At 41.0% G+C, this 24515-nt stretch overlaps 1 protein-coding gene across 2 annotated transcripts in view; it reads left to right on the top strand.

Moving 5' to 3' along the window:
• Positions 1 to 24515, top strand: part of LOC104595157 (golgin candidate 5-like) — a 64488-nt gene that overhangs the window by 25516 nt on the left and 14457 nt on the right. For both annotated transcript variants that reach the window (XM_010255758.3, XM_010255759.3), the window contains exons 7-8: positions 6901 to 6962; positions 7077 to 7124. In XM_010255758.3, the coding sequence (XP_010254060.1) occupies positions 6901 to 6962; positions 7077 to 7124 (110 nt within the window). The remainder of the gene's footprint in view (positions 1 to 6900; positions 6963 to 7076; positions 7125 to 24515) is intronic.

Raw genomic sequence — 24515 nt, 5'->3', positions numbered from 1 at the left:
ATGCATATGTATGAAGTTCAAAAGCATAAAGGGATAACTGAAGAGAGTTTGTTTGAGGTTTTTACAGCTTAAGTGCAATGAGTAATTCCCATGCCCTATCATGATTCTATGGACCTTACTGGATGATTTTGAGTTTTTTGCCACCTCTCTCTCTCTCTCTCTCTGCCCCCATCTTCTCTTTAATTTTGCAAGCAGCCATTACAGCCATCAACAGTCATAAGTTCATCACAAAGTGTTTATTAAATGTTTCTAGAGGATTGAAACTGATATGGTGAGCTTTTCTTTATTTTTCATCAAAACTCATCCAAACTTGAAAATTTTGCGTCCAACCATTTCATCCTTTTGTGATGGACCATCTCCAAGCTCCCATATTTGGAGCTCCCATAGAAACCTTTAATTATACCAAATTTTATCTTGGAACTCTATCTAAAACCCTAGTTTCCAAACTTTTTGTATTTTTTACAAAGCAAATTTTTTGTTTTTTGTGCAAGGTGCACTCTGAAGCTTGCTGAACTTGGTTTCCCTCTGGAACCATCCAATCTAAATCTACATACAAAGTATTGTTTAAAAATCTCAAATCTAGCCATGTTTTCCTCAATTTGAAGCTTTTTATGGTTTTCGGCCATATCTACAATTTTTGCAATAAGCTTTGAATATGCTTCTTAACTTGAGCAATCTCTATCTTTTGTCTTAATATCACCTGTAAACCCTATATCTACCAACCAGTACCTTCCTAGACTTACCCTTTGGTCATAGTTCATCCTACATCAATTGGTATTAAAGTAGGTTTTTTGATAGACTAGTTGCATGGCATGTGCAAGGTAGAGATCAAAGACTCAAGACCAGACACAGAACTGGAAATTTTTCCAGGTCACATGTCAAATAGTTTGACCGTGAGTCATATAAATAATATAGATAATAGATTTTGTGATTGTTTTTGATCAATGGTTTTGTGATATATATTACGTGTGTAAGAGGTGGCTAAATGGTTAAGCCGCTGGTTTTTGATACAAATGCCTAGGGTTAAAGTCTTACAACTTGCCATTTTGAAGTTTGTAACGATTTAGTGACTCGGATGGGTCATGAAAGCCAGCTGAAACCTTGAAACTTGGCTGGTTTTCAATGGTTCCTCTGGGTTTTGACCAATTTGACTGTTTTTCCAGATTTCGGAAAACTGGGGTATTAAAAAACTGGAATAACCTCTGGTTCTTGGGTTTCATGTCCGGCCAGCTGGTCCGGTCTGAGTCTTGCAATACTAAAAGAGATAGGAGTGGTTAAAAAAGATAGATAAGATGAAAATTGAATAAAGTTGGGTGTGCAACTCTTTCCCTTCAAAATGATTAAACAATTTAATTTAAAAGCATCCAATAAAATCTCTTTGGGAGGTCTTTGGTTATGTGGCAAAGACTGAAGGCTGACGTGGCAGTTGCAGTGAGAAAGAGTTAGAGATGTGAGAAAACGTTGAGAGAGAGGAGATGTTGGGACAATTTTATAGGTTATAAATTATTATATAGGATGCAGATACATGGCAGTTAGAAGGGATAGGGTAGGTTATTGAAATCGGTAAAGATGCATTACAAAAAAGTCAAAAAGGAGGGTGCAATTCATTCGAAGGAATTTAGACTAATTAGCTTGGTAAACAGCTTGTATAAAATCATTGCTAAGGTGCTCTCGAGGAGATTGAGAGTTGTGCTCCCTCACATCATTTCACAAAATCAAGGAGCTTTTGTAAGGGATAGGCAGATAATTTTTTTTTGATCAATAACTGTGGGTTGTATTAAAATTAATAATATGAAAAAGTTACAGGGATAGGCAGATATTTGACCAGATCTTAATTGCCAATGAGAGTGTGGAGGATTTGAGAAGAAGTGGAAGGAAAGGTTTGGTGTGTAAACTGGACTTGGAGAAGGCCTATGATTTGGTGGAGTGGTCTTTCTTTCTGCAGGTGATGGAAAGCTTTGGATTTGAGGCAAAGTGGTGCATGTGGATAAAGGGATGTTTCGAGACTTGTCACTACTCCGTTTTGGTTAATGGGACGGTGGTAGATCGCTTCCCTGCATCTAGAGGGATTAGACAAGGAGACCACCTCTCTCCTTGTTTGCTTTGATTGCTGAAGCCTTGGATAGGCTGATTACAAGGGCTAACTCTAGGAGCCTAGTGAGAGGTTGGAGGGTAGGTAGAAATAGGGTTCCATTCACTCGTTTGCAGTTTATTGATGATACTATTTTGTTTTGTGAGGGCGAGGAGATTAGTTGGGTAAGGAACTTAAAGTTGGTGATCCAACTCTTTGAAAAAATGTCCAACTTAAGAGTCAACTTTGATAAAAGCTATGTGGTGGGGATCAATATGGATGAGAGGGAGGTGGCGGAAGGGGCGGAAATTTTGGGTTGTATGATTTCTGAATGGCCTCTAAATTACTTGGGGCCACCTTTAGGGGATAATCCAAGAAATATTAATTTTTGGAACCCTGTTGTGGATTTAACCTGCTTGTGTATTTCTTGCCAGTCTTTAGGGTCCTGGTTGGAGTGAGTAGAAGGCTGGAGAAGTTGATGAGAGATTTCCTTTGGGAGCCAGGTGAGGAAAAAAGAGATCATAGAATTGCGTGGGAAATGGTTACTAGAGGAAAGAATAAGGGTGGTCTAGGTATAGAAGGCATTCAGGAAAGGAATTAGGCTCTTTTGGGGAAGTGGTTATGGAGACTACCAAGGGAAAAGGATAAACTTTGGGCCAAGGTGATTGTAAGTATTCATGGGCAAATGACTGATGGTTGGGATGCTGGAGTCCTGGCTAGGGCTACATGAGCTTCTTCTTGGAGATCTATTCATGCTATTCTCCCTTCCTTCTTGGCTTATATCAGGTATGACCTTTGTTCTGGCAATTGGGTGAAAATTTAGGAACATAAATGGGTGGGGGATGTCAGCTTGAAAGAGCAATTCCCCTCTTTGTATTCCCTGTCCTCCTTTAAAGATGAGCCAGTGTCCACTTTTTTGGTTCCTTCAGACTCTGGTTCTGGGTTTGATTGGGACATGGGTTTTAGATGGGGCCTTGAGGATTCTGAAATCCTTTCTCTCTTGGTTCTAACTCAGATCTTGGGTGGGGTGGTTTTGTAACCGGGGTAGGGGGATAGTAGGATTTGGACTTTGACCTCCTTTGGGATGTTTTCTTGTGCCTCCTTTTTCAAAGTCTTAATGCAGTCTTATGATAGCCTGGGGATTAAATTTCCTGTCCTCGAAGTTTGGGGTAAACCGATTCCTCCTAGGATCGGGGCTTTTTGTTGGGAAGTCTTTCTCCTTGTGATTTGCTCCAAAGAAAAAGACCCAACTGGTGCTTATCTTCCAATTGGTGTGTCCTCTGTATGGCTAATGGTGAAAACTGCTATCACCTATTAATTTTCCTGCCCTTTTGTTTCAGATGTTTGGCTTTGGTTTTTCTCCTTGTTTGACTGTAGGTGGACCCCTCCTCTGGATGTACAAAGCTTGTTTGCCTCTTTTTTTTTCAGATGGCCAAAGAAGGTGGGTAGAACTCTATGGAGATGTGTTAGGGCTGCTAGTTGTTGGACTGTTTGGGAAGAAAGGGACTCAAGAATATTCTCTGATAAGGAAAGGAGTAAGGAAGCTGTTATTGAGGTAGTCACTATTAGAGTGGTATAGTGGGTGCAGTCTCTGGAATTGTTTGAAGATATTTCCACTGACATGATCAGAAGAAATTGGAAGGAGTTTGCAGATTCAGCCCCGGAAAAGACCAAAATTGTTTCCCTTTGGTCTCCACCAGCCACTGGGTTTGTGAAACTGAACTTTGATGGCAGTAGTGAAGGTAATCCAGGGCCTTCGGGCATAGGTGGAGCCTTTAGAAATGGAGGAGGAAAAGTCATTGCTTTATATTCTGGTCCTATTGGTGTTGGTGACTCAGTCCAGGCTGTGGTCTTGGCAGTGATGGAAGGCATGAAGAAGGTTAAGGATCTGAACTGTCGCAAGCTTATTGTTGAAGGGGATTCAAAGCTGGTTATTGGATGGCTGCAAAAAGAAGATAGTGGTCTATGGAAGTTTACAAATGAAAAAAGATTGTTTAATCGGTTAGCAGGATTGGAAATTCAGATAAAATGGGTAAAGAGCAAGGTTCAAAATTTCGTCACGTATTGGCCCGTATCGGGGCCTTCCTGATACGCCCCTATAGGGGGTGTTTTGGGTTGGCGAGTGGTTCAGGGGGTAGGCCGGCCTTAAACCAGCCCCTCTGAACCAGATTTGAAAAAAAAAACAAAAAAAAAACAGTACTGATACAGGCCAATATGCCCTACCGGCGTATCGTCCTGTATCAATATTTTGAACCTTGGTAAAGAGAAGTGCCAATTCCTTTGCGGATACTCTTGCTAAGCAAGGGGTGGGAAGGGAACAATTGTTTTGGGCTATGTTGTAATTTGTTTGTTGTTTCCCCTCGGGGAGGGTTAAGAGGTTTTACCTCTCCCCTTCTTCCTTGTACTTATTTCTCTAATCTTTAATGAATGTTCTATGCTATTCATAAAAAAAAAATCAATGGGGATAAGGTGGAAATTTGAATAAAAAGAAGGGATATTTTAAGTATATAAAAGTTCGAATGTCAACCAAAGATGGGTGTGAAATGGTTGATGGGCATGAAACTCTCTTATATATATAGAGAAGAGATAGATGTAGAAGAGATGATCCTGCATCATTTGATATCAGATCAGCTGTTCTATCTCTCTTCCCCATTCCTAGCACAATAGCAAAGAGAATTGAAAAATTACATAGGGATTTTTTATAGAAAGGGTGGGAAGATGAAAAAAAAGATCCACATGATTGCATGGGATCAGATCTGTACCCCATGGAATTCAGGTGGTTTGGGACTGAGAAGAATCAAAACCTTCAACACAGCCTTATTGGGTAAGTGGATCTGGAGATTTGGAGTGGAAGAAAACAGTTGGTGGAGGAATCTCATTGCATTCAAATATGGTCTTCAATCGGGGGGATGGACAACTGCTCTCAACTTGCCTTCATATGGATGCTCAATATGGAAAGCTATTTTGAAAACTCTTCCTAATGTCCTAAAAGGGGTGAGTTTCAAGTTAGGTGATGGGGGAAGAATCCGCTTCTGGAAGGGTAAGTGGCTTGCCGAGGTTCCTCTGGAGGAGAAATTTCCTATGCTCTTCTCAGTGGCTGAGGATAAAGAGGCAATGGAAGCCTAATTTCCTAAGAGATTTCCATGACTGGGAGGTGGATGAAGTTGTGGATTTGCTAAGTAGCTTAGATACATTCTCTTTTCAGCCCTACTCAGAAGACCAATGGATCTGGAATTGGACTGCTGATGGAAAGTTCTCAGTTAGTTCGTTTGCTGATGGTCTGACTATTAGAAGGGCAACTGATTTCCCCTGTAAACAGATTTGGAAACCCCATTCTCCCTCCAAAATCAATTTCTTGATGTGGGCCTCTGCACTTGGGAAATGCCTAACAAGAAGCAATCTAGCAAGAAGAGGTGTCAGCCTGGATGACATTAGCTGTGGGGTATGTGGTCTTGAAGAGGAACCGTTGAACATCTCTGTATTCATTGCAAGCTCGCCTGGATTATTTGGTCTCATTTCTTGGATGCTGTTGGTGTTTGTTGGGTAATGCCGGGTACAATGAAGGATCTGCTTCATAGCTGGCACCTTCTGGGCCTCTCGAAAAAAGGCAAATACATATGGAGAGCCATACCAGAAGCAGTAATCAGTACTATATGGTCTGATTGGAATGACAGTCTTCAGAAAAGAGAAGAAAAACCAGAGGTGTTAATCCAGTGTATTGTGGCCAGACTTGCTTCTTGGCTTTCTATCATCCCTGAATTTTGTAATGAGAACTTGTTTATGATGCTTAGATCAGTTAGTCTGTGGGAGTTATGATCATATCCTTTTGGGGGCGAACTGGCTTGCGGTTTCCCCCATTCTTGTATGATTATCTGTTCTTCATAAATAAACTTTACCTTACCTCTTTTCAGAAAAAAAAAAAGATATCAGATCAGCTGTTCCTACATCACTTTGGTATCCAATTCCAAGCAGGCATTCCTACATCAATATGATGCCTATGAGTTATATATTCCTATTCTGTATTGTGTCACTGCCTTGGCAAATTTCTGGGCTGGGCTTGGGCCCAATACTTCGGGACTGATCCGGCATTCTGGCCCACATTATATTTGCATTATATATATTGGAAAATCTATGCTGCCGGAAGACTGGAAGAGCTTTGACCAATAGCCCCCCTCCTCCATGTGAATATTGATAAATACTACCTGATTGGTTACCACTTTTATGATAATGGTTGATTGGTAACAAGTTTTTCCAGTATCATGTCTTTTTGGTATCATAGTTGAGCAGTGAGCCCTATATATATTTTGTTTACATATATATAATAAATATTATATGATATATTATATAAAATATTATAAAATGACATATAATACAAATTACTGTATATATTAAATATAACATATTTAATGACATAGGCCCAAAGCCTGGCCCACCCCGGCCCAGGCCTATATAGACCTGGACCAGGCTATAGCCCTTATCATAGATGCTAAGCCTGGCCCGACCCAGCCCATGATCACCCCTAATGTCAACTATATGGACTTATACATATCGATACTTTAGATGCTGGTGTTATCCTTCCTAAGTTTTAGTTCTCAGCATGCTACACCTTGATAAATGTGATACTTTACAGTGTTTTCTTGTTTTAGCACGGTAAAATATGTAAATAGAGAAGACAGGATTGTCTTGTGTTATTTATTTTCGAATTATGAATTCTTGTATCAAGTATCATCCAGTTCTTCTTTGAATTCTTTAGTTGATTTGATTCTTGGTAAAGTTTAATCAGGTTCTTTCATTACATATTGATTGAACATAATCTGATTTCATGTCAGGTGAAGAGCTTTCTAAAAAACAAGCAGCTCAAGAGTCACAGATCAGGAAATTAAGAGCACAGGTATATAACAAAGTGATTTGATTTTTTGACTGTCTGAAGTTGATCTTCTTGACAGTTTTATTCAGAAGAATAATTTAATGGTCCTTTATTCTAATTTTTTCCTGTGGAAGCTAGATCAGAGAGTTTGAAGAAGAAAAGAAAGGGTTGATTACCAAACTTCAGGTATTTAAGTTCTAAAGAAATGCAGTCTCTTTTTCCCTTTAGTGGTGGATTATTTGTAAAATATAGGCCTGATTTTTCCACTTTTTCATCTTCAGTTCTGTTTGATTGCAATGTTTATGACATAGAATGGTTCAGTACCTTTTGTGCCTTTCCTACAAAAAGATGTTATCCAAAGACGTGTTTGTGTGCACTAAAATTTCTGGAAGTTAAATGTCTTTTGTTGAAATATATGCCTTTACCGATATAAAAAGAAAAAGATGAAATATATACCAAATGGAGATCGTCATTGTCATCACCCAAGCCTTATCGCAACTATACCTAATGAAGATATATGATACTAAAGTTTACACATTCTTGGCCATTGCAGGTATTTGGGCTTATACTGTGAAACCCAGCCTGGATGTTTAACGATAGGTCTTGGTATTCCAGTCAGTTGCTCTATGAGGTTGGCCTAGTGATGTAAACTGATGGTACAGAAAAATACTTCCATCAAGATAATACTGCAAAAGAAAAATGAACATAAAAAAGGATTCACCTATAGTGTTTTCAGTTTAGGATTTCTTACCACTTCAGAAAATATCATGGCTTTTCTGATTATTGAACTTCTCAGCCATCTTCCCCAACAATAAGGAGTGCGTAAACTTGCATGGTCATCTATTTCTGGATACTGGTTTCCTTTCCTTTAGGTGCTTATTTGCATAGTTTTTAAAGTGCCAATAGGGAGTACACACTTATCCACTAACCCGTTTCTCCTTAATAAAGTGTTTGCCCACCTTGATGTGTTTTCTCTACTAACCTGTTTCTCCTTATTGTCACAACTCAATAAAACTGTAAATCCCAGTTCACCCAACAAACTCTTTATCCACATAATCTCAGTCCCCCCCCCCCCCCACACACAAAAGTACAGTAACCATTAGTGGGTTTTCTGTTATCAATAGATCCATCTCAATTAGTATTTGTATACACTTCAATTTTCAAGTGCCCATAGTAAGCTAGCCCCTGGAAACTTCTTTAGGTACTTAAGGATCCTTAAGTTGCCTCTAAGTTAGTTGTCTTAGGGGCATGCATGAACTGATTAAGGACACCCACGGCATAAGCAATGTCAGGTCGGGTCATAGATAGATACAAAAGTCTCCCCACAAGTCTTTGGAACTGCTTCACATCTTTTACAATTTCACCATGGTAATCACCCAACTTATGATTGGGATCAATATGAGAGTCAAGCGACTTCACTCCTAATTTCTCCAATTAGGATGTACTTCCTTTGAGAAATGAAGATCCCCTTTTGTGAGCAGGCAACTTCAGTTCCAAGGAAATATCACAAGTACTTAGATCTTTCACCTTGAACTGAGTGGCTATGAACTCTAACTGGTGAAGGTTTTTTTTTTTTTGGATCAGCAAAGGAGAATTTAGTTTTTTTTTTATCAATAACAACATTTCATTAATTAATCACAAAAGTAATTACATGGAGGAAGATAAACTTTCTTATCTTCCAACTGGAGCTTGAGTTCCCAAGAACAGAAAAAAGAAAAAATTACACTTGTGCCCAAAACATTGACTCCCTCTCGACTCCTTGCTTTAGCTAACCCATCAGCAAAAGAGTTAGCTGATCTTTTTACCCAGCTGATCTTAACTTCCATCTCTTGAACCAGCCACCTAAATTTCCTCCTCTCATTACTGTACATCCATAACCTGCTATTTTCTTTATTCAGCCACCCTACCACCACCTCCTAGTCCCCTTCAATGACGAGTTTTCTTATATTCATCTCCTTAGCTCTTTGGACTCCTTCCAAAACTGCAAAGATCTCAGCCCCAAGAGAGTCACCCACTCCAATTGGGCCTCAGAACATGGCTGAAACAAACCCATTCTCATCCCTAAACACACCTCCAATCCCCAATTGTCCAGGATTCCCCCAACTATTGCCATCGAAGTTATTTCAGCCACTGTACTACCCTTATATGGATCAGTTCTCTCAGTTCTTCATTGCCTCTCTCTACTTCATAGAAGATCCTGGAATTTCTTTCCTCCCACATAGCCCAACATACTGCGGCCCTCAAACATCTCCACATGGTCCTTCCCTTTTCATTTGGCTCCTGAAGAAGGAAGGGGGAAAAAGGCTTTACAAATTTGATGGAGGATTCTACCTACACCCAAATGGACTTAGCAAACTGGCAAATTGCCAGTAGATGAAAACCAGTCTCCCCATCCGCTTTATAGAGAACACACCTGTGAGGGGATAAACATGTCTTGGATCTCTTCTTTTGGAGCATATCACCAGTATTGATTCTTTCCAGAAAAGCTTCCCAGCAAAAACTACCAACTCTAGGGGGGATTGGTCTGCACCAAACCTCATTAACCGGGAAGGGAGGGGCAACAGGACTAGGGGGCTGACTTAAGACTTTGAAAAAAGAGGCACAAGAAAATGAGCCAGTGGGGGTGGGGGTCCAGATTCTAGAATCCAACTTAGTAGGGTCCAAGAAAACATTATCAAGGATACCAAGGAGGCTCGAGATACTATCCAAGTTTGTATCTCTCACAACCCTTCTCAAACCTAAATTCCACCCAAACCTAGAAGAGGAAGATGAGGGGGTAATGAAGGAAGAAACTGGCTCATTTTTTAATTCAGAAAGGGCATACAACAAAGGAAACATGTCCTTAAGAGGGGCATTCCCCACCCAAATTTGTTCCCAGAATTTTATGGAGTTACCTGGGTTAAAATCATACCTGATGAGGGGAGAAAGTTGGAAGCAGATCATGAATGGCTTTCCAAGGTGACACACTTGTGGTCTTAGCTCAGATCCCAACATCCCATCCATTTTGCTCCAACCCATGTATGCTTACCACTACTTTAGCCCATAGTCTCTCCTTTTCTATTGGGAGTCTCCACAGCCATTTCCCCAGAAGAGCCAAATTCCTTTTCCTGATGTTCCCATTTCCCAAGCCACCTAGATTTTTGCTTCTGGTCACCCACCTCCCAACTCACCCTATGGTCCCTTTTATCCTCTCCTGGCTCCCATAGGAAATCTCTCATCTTCTCCAATCTGTTAGATATCTTTGCTGGGATTTTGAACACTGAAAGGAAATAAATGGGTAAGTTAGCTAAAGTAGCCTTAATCAGTGTAATCCTCCCTCCAAGGGAAAGGTAATTCTTCTTCCAAGAGGCAAGTCTCTTTTCAAATATTTCCACCACCGGATTCTAGAAACTCTCTTTCTTTGGGTTATCACCCAAAGGCATCCCTAGGTAATTCAATGGCCATCTTGAAACTTTACAACCCAACATTTTTGCACTTTTCCTAATCTCTCCCTCCTCCAAATTCACACCCACTATACAACTTTTCTCAAAATTCACCTCTAGGTTGGACATTTGTTCAAAGAGTTGTATTACCAACTTCATGTTCTTGATGTACCTCAAGCAAGGTTTAAAATGTCGCTTACCAAAATATAGGACATATGTTGGAAATGTCGAGGGGAAATATTGTAAAAATTAGAGACATTGTGGAAATATTATGAAATATGTGGAAATATGCAAAGATATTTTGTAAAATGATAAAAGAAGCATTAATACATATTTCTAGACTATTATCTTATTCCCAACCATTATATAAAGCTAAGAAACTAAGATCAATAACAAATTAGTAAATGACGACTTAGTGATTTATTATGCATTTTGATGTTTTTACAAGGCTATCTGATATTTCCTTTTCCTATTTTTAATTCTGATTTATTATAAATAGAAATACATTTGTTCTGATTTTTTTAAATATTAAAGTTATAATACATTATGTTTTATTATAAATTTAATAAACTGATTCTCCTTTTTGTAGTATTAAGATTATGATAAATTCTGATTTCTTATAAAACTTAATGAATCTATTATGATTTTTAATACTAAATTTATAATAAATTATGATTTAGTATAAAATTTATTCTGATTTTTATATTAAATGTAGAATATGACTTATTATAAAATTTAATAAACATTTTATGATTTTAATAAATATTTTAAAAAATACTAACTAGTTAATATTTTATGTTTTATATTATAAAGTAATTATTTTATTCTTTTGTTTTTATATTTTGTTAATTCTTTTTTATAAATATTTTATTTGAAATATTAGTCGACATCTTGTTGACATAATAGGAAAAACTGTATTTTTTTTTTGGTTATTTGGACCGATTTGGTTGACATTTCTGAAATATAGGAAATGTCGACCGACATAATGTAATTTTTATATTACCATCCATTTTCATGTCGGTGAGCCTCGATATCGATATATGTCGGGCGACATTTGGCGACATTTGAAACCATGACCTCAAGTTCCCACTTTCACAAAATAGAATTGTATCATCTGCAAACTGTAAGTGGGTAAGGGGGACTTCCTCCCTCCCGAGTCTCCAACCTCTTAAAAGGCCCCTAGAATCTGCTTTATGAATTAGTCTCCCCAGGACATCAGCAACCAGAGTGAATAGAAAGGGAGATAGGGGGTCCCCTTGTCTTATTCCCCTTACGGTTGGAAAGAAACCCACCACTGTCCCATTCACTAGCATAGAATATTGACAGTTCCGAACACACCTCATGATCCGTTTACACCATCTAGTCCCAAACCCAAATTTGGACATAAGTTTCTTCAAGAACGATTGTTCCACCAAGTCATAAGCCTTTTCCAAATCCAGCTTACAAACCACTCCCTTCTTCATGTTCTTTGTAAAATTCTCCACACTTTCATTGGCAATCAAGATTTGATCAGTAATTTGTCTTCTACTCACCAAAGCTCCTTGATTTGGAGAGATTATTGTTGGCAATACTTCCTTCATCCTCAGAGACAAAACCTTTGCTAGGATCTTATACAAGCTATTTACTAGACTGATTGGCCAAAAGTCCTTTGGGTGGGACACATCTTTCTTTTTTGGGACCAATGCTAAGAAAGTGGAGTTCAAACTCGGGTTAACCACATCTCTTCTATAAAATTCTTCAAGCACACTAGGAAAAAGGTCACCTTTCACGATATCCCAACAGTCTTCATACAAAGCCATTGTAAAACCAACCGGGCCTGGAGCTTTTGTTCTATCTTTAGAAAACACAACCTCCTTAATCTCCTCAAACTCAAACCTTCTTTCTAATCTCTACCTATTGTCCTCCCCTACATCTAGCCAATCCAAACCTTCTAACCACATCCCCCTACTTAATGGCCTTCTTATTATGGACTTAAAGTGTTCAACAAATGCCCCTGCTTTTTCACCCTGTTGTGTTAAAGAAACACCATCCACTTCCAGTCTTGGGATAAAGCTTTTCCTTCCCCTCCCATTTGCCACATAATGAAAAAATCTGGTATTTCTATCTCCCTCTTGAAGCCATTTGCATCGAGATTTTTGCCTCAAATTTATTTCCTCCTTATGTAGACAATCCTCTAACTGCCTTTGCAGACCTCTTCTTTGTTCCTTATCTACCTCTCCAAATTCTCCCCTTTCTTCTTTCGAATCAAGGAACTCAATTTGAATTCCACTCCTTGAGCTTGGCTTTTAGAAATTGGAGTTTCTTATGAAATCTCATGCCTTCCCAATCCACAACTAGGTTACACTCATTCCACCACTCCTTAACTCTCGTAGTAAACCCAAGATGGAGCAACCACATATTCTCAAACCTAAAAGGGGTAGGTCCTCCACTCTTCTCCTCTTTGCAGATCACAATTGGCCAATGATCCGAGGTCAATCTAGGAAGAGCTCTAGAGGTTAGGTTCCCCCAATGGTCTTCCCAATCCAATGAGAATAGGAACCTATCCAACTTAGAGCAGATAGGACTCGATTGGAGATTGGACCAAGTGAAAGTCTTTTGGGTTAAAGGTATATCTTTGAGTTCAAAGGCATCCACAAACCGGTTAAACTTCCTCATGCTGGTTGTCACCCTTTGATTAATAATATTGGTTTCCTCCGTGAATCTAATCACATTGAAGTCCCCACCCACACACCAAGGCCCATCCCATAGTCCTCTAACATCAACCAATTCCTCCCACAATTCCTTCCTCTCTCTGTAATCATTTGGTCCATAAACATTTGTTAGTACCCACACATAAGCATCTTCTTGCTGCTTAAACTTCAATGAAACTGAATATTTCCCGATTAGTTTCTCCACACCTTCAACCACATCCTTCTTCCACATTGTTACTATCCCCCCTGAGGCTCCCCATGATGGGGCAGCCACCCAGTTGATCCCCCTGGCTTTCCATATACTCTTTGCCCATCTACCATCAAACTCCATTCTTTTGGACTCCTATATTAATACAATGTTCGGATCAAATCGCTTTAACACCTCTTTAATCGTTGCTCTTTTCCTTGCACTTCCCATACCCCTCAGATTCCAGCTAAGTATCTTCATTATCATCTCTTTTTTAATTCCCTTCTTCACTTACCCACTACTTCCCCCCTTTTCTTCTATCTCCTTTCACCCCGAACTTCTTATCAACTTCCACATCCCTTTTCAACCTCTCAACTTCACTCAGTTTCTTTTTCTTCACTTTGATCTCCTCCTTTTTCTTTTGTAAGCCACCTTTCAAGACATTCAAGTTCTCCATTCTACATCCCAGTTTCCCCACAAATTCTACTATTGAATTCTTTCTCCTGTCTCCCTCCACCAATATTCTTTCTGCCATTTCCCTTTCATTTCTCCTCTCCTTTCCTATTCTCCTCTCAATTGACCCCTCCCCTCTGATCTCAATCATATCCTCCCTCCCCAACACATTTTGTTCCACCTTACTAAATACTCCTTCAATAATTTCCCACACCTTCTCATTCCTATACCTCCCTATCAACTCCCCCTTTTGGTCCTTCATCAGCCTCTCCACAATCTTAGGGCACCCACCTCCTTTGCTTGCTTCACATACTAGGGCTGCAGAACTTGGAATAGGATCGAAATCTGGAACAAAGGACACAAAAAATGCATCAGTAGCAAAAACTGAATTTACTCGATTACCTGGGTTTGTCTGGAGGGGCGGAGTTGAATCCGGGCAAAAGTTCATGGCCTCCCTTACTAGTTCCGAGAGTTGGTAATTATATGTCCCCCTAAGTTGGTTGGGAAGCATTTCTGTCCTTTAGCTAATCTGGCAATCTGTCCTCTTTCCCAGTTGTTTACCCCTTGTTGATGTATTCCTGTTCTACTTCAGGTTCTCCTGATTTACCACTCTATTTGTGCCTTGCACAATCAGAAGCCTTGGAGATGGGTTATTCCCATAAGGTTCAGCAGCCCTACTTGCTTCATGAATCCCAGGACTCCTCTCGTCGCCCATCGAGCCTTCCTGGCCGTCTGGAAAACAAGTTACAGATTATGATTTAGTTATTTATTAAGCTGAAAAACAAGTTACATATTATCTATCTGCTCTGTACTCCAGAGTATTACAATATACAAAGAGACCCAGATTACATAGATCAGCATCCCACTATTGTAATACAACCAGCTACAATTTAGCCCAAAATAGAGTAGGTCTATCAACTCCCTGTTTTTCTCGAGTATCTACCAATCCATTTGCTGTCCTTTTAACCCATCCGGAAATGGAGTTAAATTTCTTAGCAAGAATGCCAATCTCCCTAAATGCAAATCTGTACTTACGTGGTGCTGAGTTTACTTGCTTAGACCAAGAAATAACCAAAAGTGAGTCCCCTTCCACTTCCAATTCTCTAGCTTCTAGTTCTGCTAATTTCAGGCGAATCAGGTCTTGTAAGAGTGCCATTGTCTTTTTCTGAACCAAGTCTCCATACCCAATTGGTCTTGAGAACAAAGCCACAACTTCCCCATTATGATTTCGAAATACTCCCCCTATTCCTGCTCTCCCAGGGTTTCTTGAGCTTCCATCAAAATTCAGCTTCAATTTATTTGGCTCTGGTTGTTTCCAATGCATCTTATCGAATTACTCCCCCTATTCCTGCTCTCCCAGGGTTTCTTGAGCTTCCATCAAAATTCAGCTTCAATTTATTTGGCTCTGGAGGTTTCCAATGCATTTTAGTAATATCTTTATGTGTTCCCATATGTGCCACTTCCATTTCCTTATTATATCATGTGTTGAGATATCTTTGAATATATCAACAGTTTTTACCCAGTGTGCAGATCTGGGTTTAATTGCTTCGATTACTTCCTCCTTAGATCTGCTCTTCTCATTGAAAATCCTTTGATTTCTTTCTTCCTAGATGGTCCAAACTAAAGCTGCTCTTGTTGCCTTCCATAAGCATTTTGCCCCTTTTTTTTGTAGCCGCATACAATTAGAACTGAATAAGCTAACCACATCTTGTGGGGGGTCCCATCTGCAACCGAAGTGTGAAGAAAAGTATTCCCAAATGCAAGACACACAATAGCATAAAATTAGTAAATGGGGAAGGGTCTCACCACTAGCCAAGGAACAGTTCCCAACAAAGGGTTTGCACTTTAGGAGGGATTGGCTTACACCAAATTTCTTTTATTGGGAAAATCTCCCCCAAAGGTTCTGAATGGGTAAGGATGTTGAAAAAGGAGGCACAAGAGAAAAGACCATTCGACGAGGGAGACCAAACTCGCATGTCCACGGAATTTTGATCCAAGAAGACTTATTCCAATTTTGAAAGCAGATGAACTAGGGATTCACATTCGTTGTCCCTTAAACCCCTCCTAAAGCTAAAAGTCCCAGTTCAAACCAAGCTCTAAGAGTAACCCAAACCTGGCAACAGTCTTAGCCTTATAGTCTGACAAAGCATAGAGAATAGGGAATTGCTATTTAAGGGGTGATTCCCCCAACCAAAGGTCTTCCCGAAAAAGGACTTTGTTTCCACACCCCACATCACAACGGATAAAATTAAGGAAAGAAGGAAATACCTCAAATATTGCTTTCCAAGGGGAATTTGAAGCTGCCCGAGGTGCTACTTTTGCATCCCAACCATTGTTCGCTGCACCATGGATGCTTCCAATGACCATGTGCCACAACCTTTCACCTTCTAGGGAAAATATCCAAAGCCACTTTCCTAAGAGAGCTGTATTCCTCTTAACCAGATTTCCTAAGCCAAATCCTCCATGGTCCCTACCTTTACTTTATCAAATGATCTTTCTTTTCATCTCCCAGCTCCCATAAGAAATCTCTCATTATTTTTTTTTCCAATTGCGGTGCAATTTTTACCGGGATTCTAAAAGTGGACAGGTAATAGGTGGGTAGGTTGGCTAGAGTGGATCTAATTAAGGTGATTCTTTTCCCCCATAGAAATGTAGTTCCTCTTCCAAATGGATAGCTTCCTAGAAAATCTTTCTATTATGGGTTTCCAAAAGCTGTATGCTTTCAGGTTTCCCCCCAAAGGTATTCCAAGATAATCTAAGGGCCAATTTTTTACCTCACAACCTAGTATTCCCACACGCAAGCTAATTTCTCCCTCTCCCAAGTTCTGCCACACAACTGTTTTCCCAATTGACTTTTAAACTTGAGGCTCTGAAAATGATCAGTTAGGACCTTCAAATTTCTTAAGCTGGATTCTGAGCAGTCCTCACAAAATCTGATTATGTCATCCGCAAACTGCAAATGGGTTAGCACAACCTGATTTGTTCCTACCCTCCAACCTCTAATCTGGTTTTCTAGGTCAGCCTTTATAGTCAGTCTACTTAGCACCTCTACAACAAGGGTAAAAAGGAAGGGGGAGATGGGATCTCCTTGCCTTGGTCCTCTTTTTGCTGGGAAAAAAAAATCTTATGCCACACCATTGATCAGTATTGAGAAATGAGCCGAACTGATACAACCTTTCCACTTTCTCCATCTTCCACCCAACCCAACCTTTTCCAGTAAGCCTAGAAGGTGAGCGACGGTGGAGTTGAGAGAAGGCGGTGAGCGACGGAGGTGAGCGCCGGTGGAGGTGAGAGAAGGTAGTGAGCGGCGACGAAGAAGGAAACGAAGGGGGTGAGTGAAGGCGGTGAACGATGGTGTAAACGATGGCGGTGAGTGTTGGAGGTGAACGACGTCGATTAGAGGTGTCAAATGATGGGGAGTGACGGTCTGCTATTTGGTCGGTGGGGGGGTGTGATTGACGACGGGGGTACCTTTTCTGGTTTTAGTGGAACCTTTTCTTCTTTCCTTTGACATTAATCGATGAATCATGGCGGTAGACGAAGTGGTGCACGAAGTTGGAGAACGACGGCGGTGGTCGTTGTAGCATGACGACAATCGATGGATTTAGGCGGTGTTCGTTGGTGACAGATTGTGTTGGAATCTAAGGTGCTCGGTGAGTTTCGAGGGTGAACGATGTAATCCTCGTTCTCTCCTAAGTGCTACACAAAGGAAAGTGTAGTGGTGGAGAATATTAGTAGACAAGTGTGGCCTCGCCAGGGGAAGATGTTAAAAAGGGATGTTGCCTCCTAGATATCTCAAGCCCATAAGAGGGGGTGGTAGGTGGGGTATGGAGATGTGGCACAACTCTGGGACCCGTGGATCTGGTGTGCACAGTGGATTCTTGTTCAAGAAGGCAGTGACAGTAGGGGTCTGGCCAGAGTTTGGGGTGACGATTTAGAAAAGAGAGGGGGAAAGATGGTTCTTAGAAATAGAGGAAGAGGGAGTACGGGAAAGAAGATGCTTTTTGCAGAAATGTCTGGTGGGGTGCCTTGATTGGAAATTGCCGGTAGAGGTGTTGGAACACTGGGCTACAGTCGAAGGTGGGTGGTATGAGGGTCAAGTATCTTTCGGAAGATTTATTGCTATTCATTTTTCCGTTGATGGAAGAAGCTGAATGGGTTAGGCGAAATGGACCGTGGTATGTTGGACAAAATAGGCTGGCGCTCGATTAGTGGGAATCGACTGCGGTGAACCAGATGTCAAAGAGAAATGAGCCGAGTACGGAGAAGAAGGAGGAGTGGATCAAAGTTTTCGGGTTACCCTTAGTCCTTTGGTGCCCAAGTGTGATAAAAGGGATAGGGGACATCTATGAAGGTTTCCTGGGTACAAATGATTTGACGGTTGAATTGAAGCCGTGTGAATGGGTGAGGATCAAAGTGAGAGTAGGGGAAATTCTTGAGAAGGTGGAAATAGTGGCGGGGCATTTTTCTTGTTGGATTTGGATTTGGAAGGAAATCAGGTCAGAGGTGAGAAAAAGGGGAGGGAGTGAGATATTGACTGATGAGAGGGGAGGGGGAAAGGAGGAAAAGGAAAAAAGGGGAGTTGGAGGTGAGTAATACGGTGGTCCTTCTGTCAGAAGAAGAAGGAAGCTCGAGTAGGGGCAGGTCATCGGAGAAGAGGAAGATGGAGGGGCGGAAGATGGGGGTAGGTCAGCCCGTGTTGCGCACAGAAGATGATGTGCTGCAGTCATATCCGTGGAAGGAAACGGATCCATTAACTCCACACCTGTGACACATGTGAGGTTAGCCCAACCCCGGGACTGTGTGAAAAAGGAGATTCAAAATTTAAATCCGATAAATAAGTGGGAAGAGTGCTCGAAGAACCGGCTGAAAGAGATGCTTCTGGAATGTCTTGTGGAATTAAATGTGGTGCCAGATAGTAGGATGCTGTATCTAGAAAGGAACCAAGAAGGAGAAATGACAAGTGGCATGTTGGGAGAAAAGGAAAGGGCATGCTCAGTTGCAGGGGGAGGTCAGAGAGGCGAAGCAGTCAAGTCTCAGTTTGGTCAGGATGGTGTGGGGTCAAATGTGTCCCTTGAAAAATCGGGTCCAGAGCAGTCTACCAAGGATGGTTTGGTCCAGGACTGGCAGCCTTTATCAGGCCCAAATTGGCTATTAGCCATGGCTCAGATGCCGAATTTGCTGCAGAAATGCAGTGGGGCTCGTCACCAAGATGATATCAGTAATCTCATTTCAGACAGTGTGGACCGGGTGGTGTTTTCTCAGTTGAGAGAAGAATCTGAGCCAGATCCAATTCTGGAGACATCAGTAAGAGATCCCTCAATTGGCAGCCCGGAGCAGACTATCCAGCCCACTCAGCCGATGGAGCTGATGGAAATCACTCCATTAGCGGTTGTCCGGGAGGATTTAAATGTTGTTTACAGTGTGCCCCCCACTGTGGAAAGTAATTTGCAGGTTCAGAGCATAGGGGAGAAAAGGGAAGGAGGACTAGGGGTGGGGGAGAGGTCAAGACAGAGGGAGGAGGGGGCAAAGATCAAGGAAAAAGGGGGAGTAAAGGGGAAGGGGGTGGAAGGTTCTTCAGATTGGATGAATTCGAAACTCCTGGGTCTAGGCAAATTTCTGGGGATTTCAATAGCAGGTATGGAGGCAGAGACAATTAATTATTTGGAAGCAATTGAAAGGAGGTGGTGGGAGGAGAAATGTAAAGGCAATGTGAAAAAAGGGGGTAAAGGGTCGAAGCAGAACATGGAGATGTTGAGATTGGTGTGGGGGTTGAATGATTCAACAGGAAAGGGGGAGGGGGAAAAATAGAAGGGGAGGGAGGAAGGGGAGAGGGTTTTGGAGTCGTGAGTGTTTAATGGATCTGTCTATTTTGTCTTGGAATATTTGGGGCTTAGGCTCTGGGCATAGGAGAATGGTGGTTTGTAATTTACTGAATAAATGGAAAACAGAGGTGGTATTCTTCCAAGAAACAAAGTTGGAAGTAATGGATGCAGGTTTTGTAAGAAGCATTTGGGGTCAAGGTCAGGTGCGGTGGGTTAGCAAGGCAGCTAGGGGCAGTGCAGGAGGTTTATTGACCTTGTGGGACAGATCTAAATGCAAGTTAATTTCTTCTCATATTGGTGAATTTTCAGTCTCAGTTGTGTTGGAAGTGGAGGGGGGGGGGTTCAAGGTATGTTCACTAATATATATGGTCCCACGGAGAGTGGGAAGAAGAAGTTGTGGGTGAAGCTGTTAGTAGCTAGAGGTAGCTCAAACCTGCCTTGGGTGGTTGGAGGAGATTTCAGTGGAGGGGGGGGGGGGGGGTTTCAAGGTATGTTCACTAATGTATATGGTCCGGCGGAGAGTGGGGAGAAGGAGAAGTTGTGGGTGGAGCTGTTAGTAGCTAGAGGTAGCTCAAACCTACCTTGGGTGGTTGGAGGAGATTTCAATGTAGTGAGATTTTCAGAGGAAAAAAACAATGGTAATGGGAGCTCGAGGGACAGAAGAAAATTTGCTGATTTTGTTAATCAGGCCGATCTTCTAGATCTGCCTTTGGTGGGGGCTCAATACACCTGGACAAATAACCAAGAATCCCCGGTTCTGGTTAAACTTGACAGATTTTTAATCTCCTCGAGTTGGGAAGAGGCATTCCAGCAAATTAAACAAGTTGCTCTTCTTAGACCTTTATCGGATCACGCTCCAATTCAGTTACTATGTGGAAAGGTGGAGAGTCTGGTGAGAAGTAAACTATCTTTCAAGATGGAAAATGCTTGGTTTGAAGAAAAGGAGTTGGTTCCTCTGCTTATATCGAAATGGGTCCCTTAGAGAGGAAGATAGAAGGCAGATAGAAGGAAGAGACTGCTAGCCAAAGTGGGTCCCTTAGAGAGGAAGATAGAAGGCGGATAGAAGGAAGAGACTGCTAGCCAAAGTGGGTCCCTTAGAGAGGAAGATAGAAGGAAGAGACTGCTAGCCAAAGTGACTCTAGATTCATTAGCCTACAAAGAGGAATTAAAGTGGAGGCAAAGAGCCAAAGTTAAATGGCTTAAAGTGGGGGATAAAACTCCAGTTTTTATTTTTTTGACAAAATGGTAAAAGCAAGGAAAAGAGTAAATCAAATTGAGAAACTTGAATGGGGAGGGCAAGTGGGTGAAAACTGGACAGAAATGAAGCACCTTGCCACGAGTTTTTTCTCGGAGTTGTTTAAAGAAAACTGGGCAAGAAGACCCTTTCCAGAAGAGCTTACTTTTGAAAGTCTATCGGTGGTTCAGCAGAGGGAGTTAGAAGCGCCCTTCACAGAAAATGAGATATGGCAGGTAATCAATAATATGGGGACTGGAAAATCCCCAGGGCCGGATGGTTTGACAAATATTTTCTATAAACGGTGCTGGGAGGGGGTGAAAGGGGATCTATTGAAGGTGTTCTATGACTCTCACCAAAATGGATCATTGGTTAGAAGTCTGAACAGCACTTTCATCTCCCTTATTCCTAAGGTGGAAGGTGCAACAAACATGAAAGATTTCAGGCCAATTAGCCTACTAAACAGTTTTTATAAAATTCTATCCAAAGTCCTTGCAGAAAGAATGAAGAAAGTTCTTGGTGTGATCATTGAGGAGAATCAGTTTGCGTTCGTACTGAGTAAGCGGCGTGTTGGTGGCAAATGAGTTGATTGACTCAAGAATAAGAGAAGGTAAACCAGGGCTGATTTGTAAGTTGGATTTGGAAAAGGCATATGATCGTGTAAACTGGAAGTGTTTGGATTTGGTGCTAGAGAAAATGAAGTTTGGACAGAAGTGGAGAAATTGGATTAAGGTGTGTATTTCCTCTCCAAAATTCTCAGTTTTGCTTAATGGGCACTCTATGGGACTTTAAAAGTTCAAGAGGATTAAGACAAGGGGATCCCCTCTCCCCTCTTCTGTTTATATGCATAATGGAAGTTGTAAAGCCAAAGGTGGGGGTTGAGGGTCTATGGAAGGGCTTTGAGGTCTCTCCGGGTGGGGAAAGTGTTCAGATGCTACAGTTCGCTGATGATACTCTGTGTTTCATTGATGCAGATGTTGATCAGTTGAAGATTCTCTTGGGGGTACTTAGTTGGTTTGAAGTGGTTTTGGGACTGAGAGTAAATTGGACCAAAAGTAGATTGATTCCAGTGAGTAAAGTGGAGAATCTCGAAGAGCTCACAGAGATTTTACTTGGTCAGATTGGATACTTGCCTATCTCCTATCTTGGCCTTCCTCTTGGAGCGAAGTGCACCTCTGCGGTGGTGTGGAATCTGGTGGTTGAGAGAGTGGAGAGGTGTCTTGCCCAAAATTATTACCCTTGGCTAAGCGGTTGTTGAAGCGTAACTTTAGGTGTCGAATCCACAGAGAAGCTAATTAAACCAACAAAAGGAGTTATCGCTAAGAGTAAATAAACTAAAAAAAATGATTTTCTAAAAATAAGAATAAGAATATTCGAATAAAAGTAACAATGATTGAAGGATGAAAAGTAGTACTGTGATGAACAAGGCTTCGAGATTCACTTGATTGATTTGTTCAGCTGTTCTCAACGTTAATTCCTATTTATTACTCAATTGCATGTTTCACATCCCAAACAAACAATCAGAAAATATAACTTTGAAGACCAATGATAAGAACAAAAGTGTTTGTTCTGAGAAAATTAATTTCAATGAAGAACAGAGTGATCTATTCTTACAAGCTATCCAAGAGCGACAATATATCAAACTGATAGTATTGCAGTAAAGGATCAACCCATAAAATAAATCTACCCAATCAATTATTTCCTAACAAATTGCACATAAAAGGAGCATGGCTAATCTCATATGGAAATTGAAGAATATAACTTATGGGTTATCAAATCTAAAAATAATTAAGAATCTCTCAAGAACAAAATCAAACGTTGAAATCTCTCAAGGAATCAAAGCAAAATAACAAATAAAACTCAACTATCAAGATCCTCCCTAGCCCCGTTGAAGCTTTAGCCGCGCTTGGACGTCATTCTCCCCTGTTCTCCTTGTGAAAGAATGAGAAAATAATGGCAAAATAACCTCTGCCGGTCGTACCCTTTTAGGTCAGATTTTTCCCTTTTTATTGCGCCGTCAGGCTCCTCAAACTGCTCAACCCAGATCCGCATCTTATTCCCCCTTTTTTGCCTTGATAGAAATTGATTTAAAAAAAAGAAGTCATCAATAGATGAATTGTAGCCCTATATCTTAGCTCTCCATATCTTCAAGAATCATCGAATTCGGACGTCTGTAGAAAAAGTTATGCCCAAAATACCAGACCCTGTTCAGTGTAAAACGGGAAACAAATCAGCACTCATACTTGGGTCATGGAACTTGGGCTTGGGTTTCTTGGACATGTGTTTGGGCTTTCCTCCATTCAATTATTAATCCTTCCAGCATAAAAAATTGCACAAACAATAAAATTAACATTTATAAGATTACTATGGAAAAATACTACTTTTAAGCTCTTTATTTTACAAATGTCAAATGTTTAGCACACTTCAGATATACATTTTCATGCTTTCATCAAGAGGAAGCTTATGTCTTGGAAATCCAAGTACCTGTCGCTGGGGGGCAGAATTACATTACTAAAAAGCTCGCTTTCTAATCTTCCGGCCTACTTTCTATCTCTTTTCCCAATTCCAGTCAAAGTTGCCCAAAGAATTGAGAAAATCCAAAGAGATTTTCTTTGGAGGGGCTGGGAGGAGGAAAAGAAATGCCATCTGGTTAACTGGGACCAGGTATGTTGCCCTAAGGAGAAAGGGGGGTTGGGGATCAGGAAGCTTAAATTGTTTAATAAAGCTCTCTTGGGAAAATGGATTTGGAGATCTGAGAAAGAAAAAGGCAGATGGAGGAAATTAATTGCAGCAAAATATGAGACTGACAGTGGGAACTGGGTAACTACTAATCAATTGAATTCTTTAGGTTGCTCACTGTGGAAAAAAGTCATGGAAGTTCTACCTTGGATGAGTAGTGGTCTAACTCCAAAAGTGGGGAATGGGAATAGGTTGCGTTTCTGGAGGGATACTTGGTGTGAAAGTACACCCCTGGCTGAAGTATTCCCTCAGTTGTTTCAGATTGCGGAATATCAGAATGGATCGGTGGCTAGTCAATTTGAAGTGAGGGGGGGCACTATTATTTGGAGCCCTTCTTTTAGAAGGTCATTTCAGGACATTGGGAAAGTTGCAGATCTCTTGGGGCTGCTTCACAGACAGTCCATTGACTTGTCGTCTGAGGACTCTTGGATATGGAAGTTTAGTGTGGATGGTAGTTTCTCGGTTAGCTCTTTTGTGGAGGTTCTAAATGAAGCTGTGCATCCTAAATTTCCAGTGGTGAAAATTTGGAACCCTTCGGTGCCTTCTAAAGTGAATGCTTTGGTGCTGCGTCTCTCAACAGATGCCTTACGAAAGACTCCCTGGTTAGAAGGGGTGTTCAGATTCAGGACCAGCTGTGTGCTCTTTGTGGAGATATGGAGGACGATGGCAGGCACCTATTCATTCACTGTTTGGTTACAGCTGCAATATGGAATCACTTTTTATTGGGGGTAGGGCTGCAATGGTGTATGCCTGATTCAGTTCTGGACATGATATGGAGTTGGGAGCTGAAGGGTGGTTCAAAATTGGCGAAGTGCATTTGGAGTGTCATACCTGCAGCCATCTTATGCACAGTCTGGACGGAAAGAACCAGAAGGATCTGTCAAAATAAGGCTGCGAGCATAGATTGCCTTTGCATTTGGAAAGATAGTTTCCTGGGTGGTAGCGGCGAAGGACATTCAGGCTTCTGTCCTTTGTTCTCAGCTGAGATATAGGATTTTTCTTGAGTTATGATGTATTGTATGTGTTA

Source organism: Nelumbo nucifera, chromosome 2 (genome assembly GCF_055504915.1).
Source record: "Nelumbo nucifera cultivar China Antique chromosome 2, China Antique-T2T, whole genome shotgun sequence".
In the NCBI taxonomy this organism is placed as follows: Eukaryota; Viridiplantae; Streptophyta; class Magnoliopsida; order Proteales; family Nelumbonaceae; genus Nelumbo; species Nelumbo nucifera.
The sequence above is the reverse complement of the archived record's forward strand: the minus strand, read 5'-3'. Positions and strand labels throughout refer to the sequence as shown.